Source organism: Ambystoma mexicanum, chromosome 4p (genome assembly GCF_040938575.1).
Source record: "Ambystoma mexicanum isolate Mex_15411 chromosome 4p, UKY_AmexF1_1, whole genome shotgun sequence".
NCBI lineage: Eukaryota > Metazoa > Chordata > Amphibia > Caudata > Ambystomatidae > Ambystoma > Ambystoma mexicanum.
Window position 1 is genome coordinate 233,011,289 of NC_090927.1, and position 16,975 is coordinate 233,028,263.

Below are 16,975 nucleotides of genomic sequence, written 5' to 3' on the forward strand. Positions count from 1 at the left end.
AAATCCCACTAAATTTACCTCGAGCTGGAAATGACAGGCAAGCTCAAAACCATGAAAAACTAAAGAAAGCCAAAGCCAAATCCGAGTTCAGAACATGATAAAGGAAGGGAAATACTCTAGGAAAATTACTGTTTAAAAGATGCAAAGGAATATTTGGAAAGACGAAATTGGGAATCACCCTGAATTTTGCTGGAGATGGAAATGACAGGCAAGCTCAAAACCATGAAAAATGAAAGAAAGGCAATGCCAAATATGAGTTCAGAACATGATAGAGAAAAGAGGAATACTCTGGGAAAATCACTGTTTAAAGGATAGAAATATTTGGATAAACAAAATTGCAACTCTCACTAAATGTGCTTGGGCTGGAAATGACACACGCTTTCAACAATGAGAAAGGCACATAGGAACCACAGTTTTCAGTGAAAATGACAGGAGCAACTCACATGTATGTTTTGGGCAAAGAGATTCTCACAGTGGGAGCAAGAGTTTGGGTTTAATATGACAGGTGCAAATGGGGATTTGTTTTTAAACACACAATTTAACACAAGGAAAAATTCAGTTTTAGCTCCTAATGGGAATAATCCTTTTGTGGCAATACTTTCATAACTATAACAATTAAATAACAACACTGGGCACAAGATTGTTGATTTCGAATTGCAACAATCTTGATCCATGAATTTCAATAGGCGAATTCATTGATTTACTAAGCAAAATACTAGGGAAATAACTTACTTAATTATGCAAACAAACAAAGTTCTTTTCAGGGGAAAGAGAACTGTAGTCAACCGATACACAAGGGATGATTTTGTTCTATGGGAAAAATGACTTAAATGCACAGATGAGCACAGTATGTGTCAATGGGAGAGTTGCCAAAATGCACATACAAATAAAAAACTTTCAATAGAAAAATGACTAAATTTCACAAACAGATACAATAGAGGATTTTTCCTTATGGGGACACTCTATGGTAGTGCTTAAATAGATAGGGCTTGTTTAATCTATGGCTACGGAGATCTACACTTACAGAAGAAAAGGACTCTATAGTCATCAATGGGGCCAGGGCTTCACTGCAGTGACCATCAAAGTGGTCAATCAAGGCCTCACTCTGTCCTCCCAATCAGTTATTACAGGTCCCTGCTTCACTCCAGAACTAGGCCCAATTCCTGCAAGTATAGCTCCGGATTTTCAGTCAGCTGCACCTTGGATTTTGTAGAGAGAATCCCCAGTTGAGGAGGAGTAACCTATCTATTAGCCAAATTACATCAGTGCTGTGTCATCCTCCTCGCACAACTGATTGGGCAGTGTTCAAGTGTTCCCTCATCCTCCAAAGGCCAGTAGGCACAGACAATGGGGGAGTGATTTGAGCATCCAGAGGAGGTTACCCCATCAATCATCCGACAAAACAGGGGGTTGGATCTGGCTTTGGTACCTAGAAATCTCACCTTTTAATAACTACCTGTTCTCATCATGCTATGTCACCTATGGTCATATTTATAGATACAATATTTTTTTAGACAGTCACCTAAACTTTGTTTGATGGCCATAGGACCTACTGGTGCAAAGCTACAGTTTTCCCTAATTTCTGCCCAAACTATATTACTGAAAAACTGTCCATTCAATGGGCAGAAAACCTATCATCTGTTACACTTTTTCTCAAATTTTTATGAATGTCAACTTTATGCAGAGATCACAATTATATTTTTTCCTAAGAACATTTGTTATGTTGGGGCCACCATGACCATTTTCAGTTGATCAGATGCAGCTTGCGGACAGCTTTCCAGAAATCTGCACATGAATATTCTGAAATGGATTTTGGGGATTTTACACAACGAAAAGCCTATCTCCCCATTGTGTGCAATGGGACACCAACCCCCTTCATAAATCTGCCCCCACCTTCTGCCGTGTGGGGCTGTGATGTCACGAGGGTTGCTGTTCCTGCTTCAAAGGTCTGATTGCCAGCTACAGCAGAGTTTATGATGGCTTTAAGTGTTTTTGGTCATAAAACTGGGAGAGCAGATAATGCCTCAAGCCATCCCCTTCGCAATGGGGTTTGGACACAGCCAGGATCACACCTCAGGAACCCACAGCAGAAATGAAAGTGAAACTCTGGCATTTCCCCCACTGCAAGCATTTTCTTAAATCAACTATTAGAATGGCACAATTACAATATGTAAAAACCTTCACACCGTGGTTGCCTGCAATCCATGATTATAGAAAACAACAAATGTATTTTACATGTCTTCGACTGAACATGTGGACACTTCAAGTGTTGGTGTTCAAAAACACAATTACAATATTGCTGCAGAAAGTTTCTGCTGTGATCCTGCATTCTGTGGCAATTTCACATTACTCCACGTGGATTTTGTCTTTTCATGATGGGGTCATGATGCACAAATACACAGTTCCTTGATTATACTTTTGCCCCCATTTTCAAGAGCATATCTTTAACTGGACAGAAAGAAATGACTATGGAAGGCAATGATTTGGGTCAAAGTACAAACTCCATTCTACAGTGCAAGTTTGCACACAAATTTAGACACTGGACGCTGCTGTTTTTTTCCAAGATGGTCCCAGCCTTTCCATATCTTTCTCAAAAGTTTCATGAGGTCTTCAACTCATGTGTGGCAAGGATCATTTTCAGACCTCACTAGCCTTAGATGCCCAAATCTCCTCCTTCGTGTTTGGGCACGGGACTCATATTTCATGTGCTCATGTGCAGGCCTTTTGCTGAGGGGCATATCTCCCCCTCTGCCTCCTGACTGTAGTTATGGCATTTTAGGGCTATTTCACCCCACATCTCTCAAGTTGATATTAAACGCAGCAGACCTGTAGCACCCACTCCCTCCCAGACTTCTTCCTGATGTTGCTCCCTATCTAAGCCATAAAAGCAAGACAGAAAAGCTTATTAAATGTTTTCTCCGTGGCTCATCAGGCATGTGATATTGATGACTAACTTCTGCCAGATATATAAATAGTCACAAAATTCTGCCTTAAGCACCAATTGGCAACCCATTCGAGCAGAATTGGCAACATTGTGGTATGATTGCAAATCAGGAAAGATCTATGGGGTTGAGTCATAGGTTGGGGGATTCTTTAACATTCCAAAGAGGAACATTTCTGTTAATGGGATGCGTGTCTGAGCCAAATAAGGGCCAAGCAAAGAAGCGTGCCTGCAAGGGCTAAGAGGCGTTACTGGCCCTGTCCTTTCCCAAATGACAGGGTTATCACCATTTATTGGGGAAATGGGCTATGTATGCATTATGTGCGCCCAATTGGAATACCAACAAAGATGACAGTCAAGGAAAATATAAAAGGAAGTATGTCCTTATTCTAGTTCCATGAAAGCCATCAGAAGAGCATGGGCCAGAGACCAGCTGGAGCAGACGAATATGATGGGGGTCATGTGGGGGTTGTGGGTGCCACGGTGTCTGGAAAGCAAGGGTTGGGGAAGTCACTGGCTAAACAGGGAGGAGGAGAAGGGACCAGGAGCTCTGTGTCCAGAGGAAGAAAGTGCCGGCCGACCAGGGTAGCTGATGAATTCTTCCCACCTTCCCCGAAACCTGATTGGCCAGAGGCTCTGGCATGGGTGCTAATAAGGAATCTGCACCCATTTATCGTTATCCTTTCTCTCCGGTCCTTCCAAGCTTTGAGTTTACTATATGTTGTGCTCCCTGTAACATCACTCACCATATCTGCAGCTGCCCCCCTTCCATATTTAATCCTAGGTGGGAGCACCAATCCTGGCTCGTTGCTCTGGAACTTGTCACCACTATTGCAGCCGTATATCCCAAGCTGCTGACAGGCACCTTGCCTAAGGGGGTGGTCATCCATTCCTGTTTTTGCATTTGCAATTTGGCATTTTTAATTTTTGCTTTTCTCCATTTAAGATTTAGGGCTAAAAAGCCGTAGATGATGAAAAGCTTCTGAGTGACATGGGCTGTGTGTGCAAATTGTGCATCCCTCCAGAGCTCAGGCTGACGAAACCGATCCAGCGTTCATCCGTTCACATAGGCACACACTGTGCATCCCGTTTACATGGAATGTGCCCCTACCTGTGTAGTCTATTGCATAGGCTGCACAGAATGCACAAGGTTTGCACACAATCCCGAGCATGCGAATCAGACGCTTATGGTGTTCCCTACCATGGCATCTTTACTGGGGGCAGCAAAGCAAATATGCGTGAGCCTGCCCTGCCTGTTCGCCTGGCTTTGGAAGGGGGTGACTGCAATCAGCACCCCCCGCCAGGAGCTCTGAGAGGGCCTCAGAGGGGTGGGTCCCGATGATCCTCCCAAAATAGTCCCTTGGACCTGTGCATTGAATATGCGTCATCTCTTAGTTTGGACACCTGCAGCCTGTCCCTCAGACACTTGTTTGACTATATGAATGATTTGGTAATGCAACCAAGACGATTGGCAAATTTCCATTGCGGCACACCCCATGCAAATAAGGGTTCATACGCCTGAAATGCACAGCAAAAATGTGCTCGCTTTTCGTAAGACAAAGAGGGGGCCTTGCCTCCACACCTCGGACGCTAGGGACCTGCATGAAAACATCACTGCGTGCCATTTGCGAAGGAGCTGCAGATTAGTGTACCTAAAACGAATGGCCGTATTGCAGGAACTTTGCACCAGGGCAAGTGAAATGTTGCATGGTTTTAGCACAGGGCCAACATTGTCAGAATAATATATATATATAAACATTCTTTCAACGCATGTTTGCAGCACTGCAAAGTTCCTGCAATTCTTCGCCCGCTGCATGGTTCAAGAATTAAAAAATGCACACTATTTGATTTTGCATTTTGGCTTAAAAAATATTACACAAGCAAAGCAGCCTCAACGATGAGCAATGTTGCAGTTACTGATTCTATATGTAGCCATCTTGTTTTGGCTCTTTGACGATGCACTTTTTCAGACACCACAGGGGAGTGTTTTAACCCCTTCTTTTTTCTATTCATGGAAGGCGCCTGGATGGAGAGAATATTGGTAGCGCTGTGTATCGGCGGCCCTACAGCCTCTGCGTCCAGAAGCAGCCCTCCGACGGCCATGTGGAAAGAGCCCTCGCAGTGCAACCTAAGGTCATTTTTCTGGATAAGCAGGTAAGGGAACAGCAGCATTCAGCAAAAGTCTGCAATTACAGCCTTGTTTATCGCTCTACACAATCTGTTGTTTTCCATTAACATGCAGCTCCCAGAACCCCCGCTCATTAGGCGGAATCCACCTGCGGGGTCCGCGTCTGAGATTGATCCCTATCTTCCGCCGTACTGAAGGAGCTGTGCCTGCAGCCAGCTGTGATAAATTGGTCATGCTGGGAGAACACACTGCTAGCCCCGAAAGTGCAGGAGCAACACATTTGTAATGTAAATTCACCCTCATCATTCCTGTAGGATACGCACACGTGAATAGGCCCCATTGCCAAGCACTATGTTTTTTAATCACTGAACTTTAATGCTGATGCAGCAGTATCTTCACCTGAAACCAACTGGCTGCCATTTTGTAGGCATGTTCAATAGTCCCCCCTTCATATTTAGTGCACTTTCATTAATCTACACAACCACTGGCATTGATTTAGTTTCACAGTAGTGTGGACTGTCCAACTAATCCATCTTCCCTAGCACATTTTATGCAGAGATTGCTTTTTTCTGCAATGAATAGTATTAGTCCTCAGACAAATGTATATTTCCTAGAGGACAGCTGCCAAAAACGGTTTAAACCCTTATTAAGCGAGGCAGAAGCATAATTCCAGGAGAGGAATGAAATCAAAATGGCAGCAGCTTCTGTCACTAAGCAAGGTAGTATCATTCACCCTGACAACAGCCAACCACCATGGGAATGATCTGATAGGCTGAGTGAAAATGATGTCATCAACATATAAGAATGACAAGAGAATCGTTCAGAGCGACTGTATTCATTGATACTTTGGATTCCTCACATTTTGAAACGCTAATACATTTGCCACCATTCATTGAAACTGTTCAAAACTGCCCAGGGAAAAAATATACACCCAACTCTGAAATATTTCAAAAAAATGTTGATCAAGTTTTATACCCTGGGGGCAAAAGCTATACGGGGCACCTAAACGTTGTAATTTCCATTCTAAATGCCGTAGCACATTTTTACTGTCACCTACAACATATACATGCTGGCTGGATTTGCACCAACAATAGTCTGGGCCCGTTCATGTGCTTTGCTGCTTGATTTGGTGAACATACAACCAACATTTTTAAGGAAAGCAAACAATGCATTGGAAATAGGGCGACATGTTTCAGAGATCTTTTTTGAGCATGGTTGCAGTCCGAACAGAGTTCCGAAATCTGGATGGCTACAGCAAGGATGAAAGCTTTGTACCTTGAATTTGTCATGTGGCAGCACTCTATGGAGTGGCCGGTGAAGACATTCCCCAAAGTGGTGGAATATGAACTGTCCAAGAAAACAGAATGGCAAAACTTGGCTGCATGGTTTGCGAACATGGTGGCATCTCCCCTGGACACAAGAGGGTGAACTATATCCCCTGAAAAATGTACAGTGATTTTGAAACATTGCAAAAACCAATTTCATGAGTCTTATTACTTTTGCCCCATCAGATGGAATTGTATGACACTATCTACAATACATATATACATCATACTTAGAAAACCTCTCAGATGTTTAACAAGGTTCTCTTTAGGGGGACTGTAATAGAGGTGTTTCCCAAAAAACCTTTGCCCTTTTAACTTTGCCTACAGAACTACAGGAAGCATTCCAGAAAAGATAATCAACACACTCTGTCTACTGTTGGTGTCACAAATTATTAGGCGGTCACTCTCAACTCAGGGAGTTCCTTTCCCCGCCATGCGAGGAGGCACGGAATAAAGCGCTTTGCAGATTCAACTTTAGTAAGGCCTCCAACCTATCTCGCACCATCCAACCAATATCCTCCTTACCGCCAACGAGCTAGGAACCAGGCCGCTGTATAGTAAGAATATATATATATTTAAGATTTGACAAAGAATATTAGAACAACCAAAACATCAGCCACCAACGCCGTGGCACTACACAATATCACAATTTCAAGTTACTTGTAGCAATTGACTGACTCATATTTCGAATGGACTGACAGCTACTACAACACACACGTTGAATTTGAAGACTTTACATTAAAACACACAGAGGATTTCTTGCACATTGACAATTAGGAACTTTGAAATAACCCGAACCCCCAAACCCAGGCATCAGTTATATTGGAAGCCTTAATTTGAAACCAAGGTGCCGGGTATGGGAATACAGTAGCAAAATCGTTTGGATTTTAATTTAAAAGGCAGGGTTTGGGAAATAGACACAATGACAAGAAAAATCGTGTTGGGCTTTTAATTTGAAAGGCAAAGTTAGGAAAAGGAACTCAATTGGAAAATCGTTTTGGGCATTTTATTTGCATACAATGCAGGGCCCTGGGATTCTGATTTCGGATGTGGGTAAATGAATGGGAAATGATGTTTTGCACACACTACATTCACTTGAATGGCAGAGTTTTAGGGTGACTTAGTTTGGGATTATTGACACCCCCTATTCTGTACAGATGACAGGGGTTTCAGAAAGTACTTTATTGTCTATACCAGCTCTAACAAACTGGGCATGCACTTTTTTAGTTTTGAAATCTAACAACACTCATCCCGTGATTTTCTATATGGCAATTAGTTTATTTAACTACAACTCAATCCGCTAAGGATCTCCACAGTTTCAACCCATCTCCGTAATTTAATGGAAAGTATTAAAGCAGGCAGTTCCCAACACAATTGAATTTAAATGGATAGGGTGATTTTCTACAGTGGAATTAATTTGAGTTAGATTCTCCCCCCACACTTTTGGTCAAGGGTAGTCCTCAGCACCCAGACATCCTCTGGCTCCTCAAATGGCAGGCCCAGCTAGCTTGTAGATTTCCCAGTCTCTGTCTCACATGCAATGTCCAAGGCTTTGGCAGCTTTCCCTGTCTCTCTGCTAGTTGTTCCTAGCAAGAGTCCAGAAGTAGACTATGTCCAGCAATAGAGTTGAAAAGTCAAGGGAAAAGTCCAAAGAAGGGCAAAAAGTCAAAATATCCAAGGACGTCCCTCTCAGATTGAAAACTGATCACTTATACGGCTGGTGACACCCCATTATTATCATAATTCCAATGCTATGGATTGGCCAGCTCTCTCCCTCTCCCTCCCCCAATACGCCCACTGCCTGCTGATAGGACAAGGAGTTTGGGGGTGTGGATGATGGAGGCTGAGGGGGGAAAATGATTAATCATCCCAAAATTACAAGTGGGTTTCATTTTTTCCAGTTTGCTAAAAATTCACAACATGGCCTCTACCTTACCCTTTCAGATAACGGCAGGCACATATATATTTTTGAGTTACATATTTTATGACGAGTCAGAAAATACTAATTGTATCTCCACATGATATTCCTGGGAGGAGCTACTGTTTTTTATTGATTTACTCCTGAGCCGAAATAGTCACAAATCTGACCCTTCAAGATTCAAAACTTACTTCCATAACCTATCATCACACCAACTTTCCATTCCCTCGGAATTATGAGAAGGCCGGAATCATAATTGTCTTCATAACTCAAATTGTATACATAACACAGGATTCCTATTCACATGGTACCAGATGGGTTATTATCCCATTTAATATGAGACTGGGATGAGCTCATTGGGACACATGATTCCCTTTTAATTCAAGAAAAGTTGGCCCAATGTTAATCAGATGGCAATGCATCACATGTGCCGCTCAGCTTCACCATAGCCCACACCTTGTTTTAAGATTCATTTCTGTTCTTGTAACCTAACCCAAACATCTGCTTATCAGCAGGGTCTGTTTCTTGCACAATGTTTGAAGATCCATTAGTGGCTCTGAAGCCATTTCTTGAGGTTGAGTTAGCCCTGAAAGTTCATTTCTGTTGGCCACTAATGCACAGATAATGGGGAGATCTGGCCTTAAAGGTAATCTCTTCTGGCCATGTTATCTGCAGCCCCCACAATTCTGACCTAATTCTTTGTTATTTCTTTGTATTTATAACTGAACCTGTCCTGCTTTTCCCGGTGCGCCCAGGATACAGGTCTAGAGTTCCACATTTCAAAGGCACAGACCTTTCAGTTCAGTGGGGAACACATAAGCTGCACCCATACCTCTGACAGTGCATCTTTAAATCAACAAGATGTGCTTATATGTAGCATTAGCATTATATCTGGGCATGTTGTTTATAATATAATATTTCTTTAAATACTGTTTGGACAGATATAAATTAACTTTTGGTATTATTCACACATAGGCCACAGTTATATAGAACATTCCTGTTCACTTCTGCAACACGTAAGCCTTTCCATTTAAGTGTCAGTTTATTTGTAAAAAAGTGTCTTTCTTCAAAATACGTCACTTGGCTTCACTTTTTAAATGTAAGGCACAATTCCTCCATGGTATTTTTCACATGCCTAACATTTCAATATATCTTTCCCCATGTGTGCTGCTGCAGTTTTGAATCTGTAAAAAATGCATTTTCCCAGCTTATAAAAAGTCAGCATCTGCAGCACCACATGTTATTTCCCATTCATTGGGGATATCCAGCAGTTTTAAGCTCTCAGGTAGATTCCCTTTAACTCACGCATATGACCATTTTAGTAGGATTTATGTCGGAAATCACTGCTTTGTACTGGCTTTTATATTTCAATGGAACTCCACATTAGCCATATTCACTCTCACAATAGGGGACACGCATGTATTCTCCATTTCTGTCACGACGGGGCTGTATTTTCACCCACATTGGATAGTTTCTTGATGACCCATCAATGGATGGCAAAGCTATGTAAGGGGTGGGGGGTCAAAATACCCAATATCACATTCCATTTATTAAAATGTAATTTTGCAAAAGTGTAGTACAAAAAAGCTGATCATATTAATATACAACTTGAAGGAAAGTGTGGCAGGAACGTACACCTTGCCTTGAGTGAAGGTCATCACCCAGCACAGTGACTGCTTGGAAGGACCAAAGGTCATGCTCAGTGGGAATAGTATATGGTGTCTCAGTACTGGGCAATGCACTTGGGGCATTTGGGGCAGTGTACTTTATTCATGGTCATATGTCATGCCCATTGCCCACTGTTTCTTTTTCACTGTGCAAAGGGCATGTCGGAAGGCCATATCCCAGGACACAGTGAGTATACCAAGAATGCCCAATGGACATGGTAGTAGGTTGTTAAGGTCACTGTGCCCAGGCATAGCCAACAGCATGTAAAGGCACTATTGCAATATGAGTTAGAAATAAAAAATGTATAATTATAAATTGGGTTATTTATCCTTAGCAATAAGTAACCTATTACACAATTTAGGAGTGTTTTACAATGCTGAAGTAAAGAATGGTGGTCATTGTAGTTGGTGATCATTAGAGGAAGATTTCCTATTTATAAAACAGCAGAAGGTGTACTACCCATTTAAATGCCAGTCTGCGAGTAACCTGGGAAAACAACTAAACAACTAAACGTGGATCATGGTTGATTGCTGACATGTTATTTTGCCATGAACCCCTATTTTATTCTCAATTTCTTCCAAATGCCTTTGACTGGCTTTGTCTCTCTTTGGAAAGGCTAACTCTTCCTACCTAAAAAACCTTTCCTTAGTTGGATGTGGTGTGCCACCTAACTAGGAAAGGTATAGAAGAGAAATTCTCACCTTTACTATTATTACACACAATTAGTGCCATAAAGAGACCTACAAGGGCTATGGTCCCATATAGATGCCTTAGGATGTGTGTGCACAGTCACATTATGTACATAACCAATCAAGTGACAGTGAAAGAAATTCTTAAAAGGCTCTCTGCAATTGCCAGAGAATGGAGCAGGTGGGAAGTAGTTCCTGCTTTAATTGCTCCCCATCATCTGTTCACAAGATGTATAGAAAGTAGCAAATTAAAAACAAAATTGTATCAATGAAATGGGGTATCTCCTTTTTCTAAAGATATCCCTGTGTATTTTGGTCGACTGGTTTCAGTGGCTATTCTCCCTATATTTGCGGCACTCTTCAGGACCCATAACAAACGGTTATGTGCTCCCAGATTGTGGCACACACCAAAAGTGTCCTTGGATATTCTTCTTGTTTTTATTCTAATTTAGTTCTGTGGCATCTCGATTATATCTTTATTCCATGTTCTGTATGAGCGACATAAAAATATCCACAAATGTATATATCCACTACTGTGGAAGAATATGCAAGGACACTTGGATCTTCCAGATCCAGTAAGAATCTGGGCAGAATGCCCCAGAAAAGCCAGGATTAAAGCTCAAGGAAACAAAAAGGAAAATTCAAGCCTCTTGAGCCTATTTACTAGTGAGCCTCACCTCTTTGGTTTCGATCAACCAGCGCTCAGGGTGCTAACTGCAAAGTTGACATAACACCCAGTTTTACCTGCCTTTTCCTTAAGGTTGCCTTCAACCTACGGACTGTTTTTTCAGTAGTTGTGGCCTGTGTAACATAGGTTCCCTATATTTCACGTATTGTTGAAAGGGTGCTCATGTGTGAATATATTTAGGCATGGTGGTAGAGACTAGTGCTGATATTCTTTCCATTTCTATAATCTCCCACACCTTAATCCACCAATATGTGATTATGGTTCCCCCCTGGGTTTTCCAGAATCGAGCACGTGTTATTCTCGCCACCATGAGTAAGTGTGATATCACCTCTGGCCTTGGCCCTGACATGGGGTATGTGTCTTTGTCGGGTACATCCACCAATACCAGTACCTATGCATTCAAAGGCAATCTCTTATTTTTACCAGAATTTGTTTCCAGTAGATTTGTATTGTCAGGCAACATATGGGCCATATACCCACGTTGACCACAATTATGCCAGCAGCAATTTGGGAAATATGAATAGATGTTATGCAACCTCTGTGGAGGCATATAGAACCTGTAGCACAATTTAAGGGCCCCTTCTATTATCAGTGCACACCTGAAGCCTGTGTGCGCTCTTGTCCTGATATGTTGCCATGATTCCCATGGTATGTCCATCCCTAGCTCTTTATCTGAGTCTGTAACAACTGGAGATCTTTTTTACCCTCAACCCATATACTATTTTTTTAATTTATTTATTGCATATTTGTTACGCACTTATACAGTAAGTCAATTCTGTTTCAAAGCACCCACAGGGCAGCAGTGAGGGAACATGGGATTGAAAATCAATGAATACATTCAAAGATAAAGCCCAGCCTACTATGCCTTATGAGTATTCAGAATGTGCAAGTGCAGCGAGAAGAGGGGTAGTGAGGGGTGGGGGTAAGTGCTTGAATAGCTGCGCTTGTGGGTGAGCAGAAGATGAAGTGCATAGTAAGAACTCACCCCAGATTGGGATATGTTTTGAGTTATATGTACCCCCGTGGGAATAATATGACACAATGATGAAAGTTGCCTGCTAAATAGATAGGAACCAATGATTGATTCTTTATTCTCCATGCCTAGTTTCAGTGTCTAACATTCTTCCCACCCATATCCAGCGGCGCACATTAATACGCACCCACATATGATACAAATTTGATATACTATTTGTAACTTTAAGTTTGCTCACCACACTACCATACTATTTGAACTATGGGAACTAGTAACAATAATCGAAATAATATTTTATCTTTCGAACTATGGAAAACCTCAACTCTGTACCCAGTTGTAAGTATGTCCCCTTCCCAACATGGCGCTCGGACAGAACAACATTGTGTAGTCCGTCTCTAGTGTCTACAAACCTTTAGCTACAGACCTTAATGGCCTACATGTCCGGCAGTATGCTTTCACAGAAGCGGCATTGCATACCATCGGAGCTTTGATGCCGATTGACGATAGTATGAGGTAGGTCTATCCCCCTATTCTTCCAAACATTTTCCTCATGCCTGTAACATGTGAGCACGCTTTTTAGGCGTTCCACACTCCTGTTACTGTTATTACTCATGAAAACCGCAGATGCCAAATGTAGCATACTAGAAACAGTTGTATCCGTTTCGCATATACCGGCACCTGTTTTCTAATATTTTGTTTCATGGTATGACCACCTTGGCACTTCTAGTTTTGGACCGCTCCCACCTAACGGAGCCTTCTCTATTTAACTATCAGACTTTCCACTTTGCAATATGCCGCGGGTCAACTCCTTTTGAATTGACCCATCTATGCAAGCACTATTTTACAAAATCATGTATATTGATATACATAAGGCCCTTTGAGTGCGAGATCATAACAGTATATCTCTCACTTTAGGCCCCTGGGCACGCAAGCAGCAAAATGCTGACCAGGAAGTAACACATGCACGCTTCCTTACCACATGGATTGAAACTTATACGAATTCCAACATTTGGGTAAGACACATTATAGAAGACTGTGGGGCAGTGTCCCCCTGGCTTGTACAGCAATTTGATCTTTTACCTACTATATTTACTGAAAACACCCTATATGTCTTCCCTTGTTGCCCCCTATCCCACTTCTCTTCCAACTACAGGTGGGATCTCCGGTCTCAATTCCATCTAAATATGTAATCTCAAAACGGACACATCACGTAATGTATGTCTCTATAGCCTTGATGAAAGTGGTTGAAAATTGGCGACACCACTGAAACCAGTAGGCTTTTTCTTTCCAACCTACCAGATGAGTGATAACTTTGAAACTCAGTGGAACCTTGGACAATGATCCTCCTAAGGAAGATAACATGAGGACGACTCCACACTCTGAAATGAGTCCCCTAAACAACCTGGAAGACTAGTTCACAGTGCACAGGAGAGCCCAATAAACTACTGGAGCACTTTTCTATACTGTGTTTCGAAGAAAAAAAATAAAAAACAGAACACAACTCATTCTGGCAATCTAGAATTGTTCTCTCTGGCCAGAAACGTTTAAATCCTGTGGACAGAGAAATGGAATAAAACTTGGAAACGTTTTTCATCTGTGAAGCAGTTTTAAATATTGAATTCTCAAAAAAAAAACAGAGAGGAGGGCAAACCAAAAAATATAATGAAAAAATCCCAAAAAAACCCCACACACGACTGATTCACCAGAGTCCTCTAATGTGTGAATATAACTAATAAGGGTACACTCAGGTGTAAGATCCCATTTTTTGGTCCTATTAGTGTAAGGTCTCACTATAAATACAACATAAACTAAGTTTTTGGTATTTGCGACAGGTAGGATAACTAGGAGGCAGAATTGTAGGCTCTCAGTGAAGAAATTGGAAGTTGTCAATGAGATCAAATATTTGGGTTTTAAAACACATACACAGTAAAATAAAATGGTTTTAATTACTTATTTAAAAGAAAAAAAACAGGCAATTACTTCCGTAAATGAAACACTTTCATAAATGTTTTGGGACATTCTTATTTTGTTGCTTGTTTCAAAGTTTTACAAAAGGAAAATCGTACCATCTGTCAAAATGTATCATCAAATGTCAGAGCGTAACCTAGATTTTATTGAAGGACTGCTCTGGCCCTTCCGCAATCTACTTCCATGAATGCAATACGTTTTGAACTGGGCATTGTATCATTAAACGTGAGAGTGTTGTGGAAACGTTTGCTGCTGGGTGCAACATTTTTTTATCCCCCACTACATTTGCTACATGGATGTTTTAACATGGATGAGGTGAAGATTGTCAATTCCTCTGTGAATTATTGAGCAGATCAACTAAGTAAAGGAGGACTTGATTTGAAAGAGTATTCAACTAACCTAGTTGCCAATATAAAGCATTTATGGTGGCATGATTGGAGTAAAGCTTATGCAGAATTGCCAAAATATAAGAGCTATAAAAGTCTAGCAAAATCACCTAGGAAATTGGGAAATCTGGTGCCTTATCTAATTAGATATCCATATTGTTGGTTTGTAGGGTCAATTCTGAGGTTTTGATTTAATGTATTGCCAACTAGAGGAAATTGCAATCTTTGGAAATGGCAAGGGTGTGAGAGCCCTTTTTTCCGTCATTGTACGACAAGAATCGAAACTGTAAGAAGTCTGTTGTTAGAGTGTGAAGTACTATAAAATCTTCGGAACATTTGCTTAGAGAAATTTGTGGCAGATATGAGATTAGATCCGTGGGAAGCATTATGTAAAATCTATTTGGCACTACTTAATTTGCACTATGTACTGCAATGATTCAATTTCTATCTAGAGTTAATTTATTATCTATTTGGGAATCTAGAGGGAAATTATTGTCTTCGTAATCTTTAGAGTTTTGATTTGCAAATTTGAAAATTGCCCGTCTCCTGAACTACAGGGACAGAGACACGATCCTTCGGCTGGCTAGGGAGGCTGGCACGCTACATTTTGAGGAAAACCAAATATATATCTACCCAGACTTCTACTCTGCGGTTCAGGCAAGTAGACGGTCATACGAACCTGTAAAGAAACTTTTGACACCCTAATATTCTCAGCAAAAATTCAAAGGATTCAACATGCTGGGAGAACGCATTTTTTTGAAAATCCTGCTGAAGCCTTAGCATCCATAGAATCCTCTATACCCCTTCCTCCCAGAGGGGACAGACCTACTCAGAACAACAGACCCCGTCCAACGGACTGAGATATATGTTTTGCATTAATTTGTCTAAATTGTCTGAGACCTTTGTTTTTCTGGCCTGTGAGTTTCTGGTGCTACAGACGGCCTCACAATTTATGAACGGTTGGGGCGTTGGGAGACCGGAGTTGTCGGTCATGTGGGGCAACATGACCACCCCTGGAATGCTCCACAAGTTGCAATCGGAACATCGTCAAGTTGGGGGGGATGGTGAGGGAGGAGGGTGGGCTGAAGGGAATCGAACAAGTTGTTGTAGTTACACAGCCTTGCAGTTTGAAGCGGGCAGCGGGTTTCATGTTGCCGAACCCAGTCCTGGTAAGGGAAGGGGAGAAACAGGTTGTTGTTTAGTTGTTAGAAAAATGGTCTCTGGGATGCTGGCACGATACATGTTCCACGAGAGGTACATTATTGTGATATGTGATGACATCCGTACATTTCTCTGTAAACATTGGTTGCGGTCTGATGGTGAAGCTGCTGTCATGGAATGTTAGGGGTCTAAATAATTGTTCTAAAACTAGAAAGGTGGGGAACTACATTGCCAGACATGGCACCCAGATTGTCATGCTACAAGAAACACATGCCATGGATATTAATAATGAATGCATAATGCCTGGTTGGGGCATGTCAAGGTTTTATACGAATTACTCGTCTCAGTCCAAGGGGGTCATCACTTTGATACACCCAGGTTTGGGATTCAAGCTGGAAGGCCAGAAAACTGATGGCCTTAATGTTGCTCTTAATTCCAGATTGGACAGGTCCAGTACGACCATAAGGTTGCCTAGCAAGACTGTTCTTACCCTGCAACATATCCTACTTCAACTCTCCCTTGTAGTCACCTGGCGGGTGGTCCACCCAGACAGTAGGGGGTACACATATTACTCTTCGGTGCATGATTCGGAGTCTAGAATTGACTACTGGTTTGTCTCCCCCGCTCTAATTACTGTGGTGCAGAAATGTAAGATACTGCCCCGCACACTGTCTAACCATTCACCGGTTGCAATTGAGGTTGACTTCCGTGACTGCCCCAGACCTGTCAAAAGATGGAGAATGCCCGGAGGGTTGCTCTGTGATGCTGGGGTTGTGTAGGGACTACACATTGAAATTTCTGAGTTCCTAGACAGGAACATAGGCTCTGTTGACAGATACTCCACGGTATGGGAATCCCTGAAAGTATGGATTAGGGGAACCCTGTTATCGAAATCAGTGGGACTTCTTAAAAGAGTCCGAGCCGAACTAACCCAAACCAAACTCAAACTGGGTGAACTGGAGGAAGATTACACTCATACACAAGACAAAGCAACATTGGCCGAGATTCAGACACATTTACAAGAATTTGACAGGCTGGCCGCTAGAGAGGTGCAATATATGGCTGCCCTGATCCGCGCCCATAGACACGGAGATGGTAACAAGGCTGACAGGACACTGTCTAATCTATTG

The 16,975-nt window shown here is 41.9% G+C and overlaps 1 protein-coding gene across 2 annotated transcripts in view; it reads left to right on the forward strand.

The window, feature by feature from the left end:
• The window catches only part of PKHD1 (PKHD1 ciliary IPT domain containing fibrocystin/polyductin), a 4,356,595-nt gene that overhangs the window by 4,023,056 nt on the left and 316,564 nt on the right, over positions 1-16,975 (forward strand). For both annotated transcript variants that reach the window (XM_069605754.1, XM_069605755.1), the window contains one exon: positions 4,960-5,095. In XM_069605754.1, the coding sequence (XP_069461855.1) occupies positions 4,960-5,095 (136 nt within the window). The remainder of the gene's footprint in view (positions 1-4,959; positions 5,096-16,975) is intronic.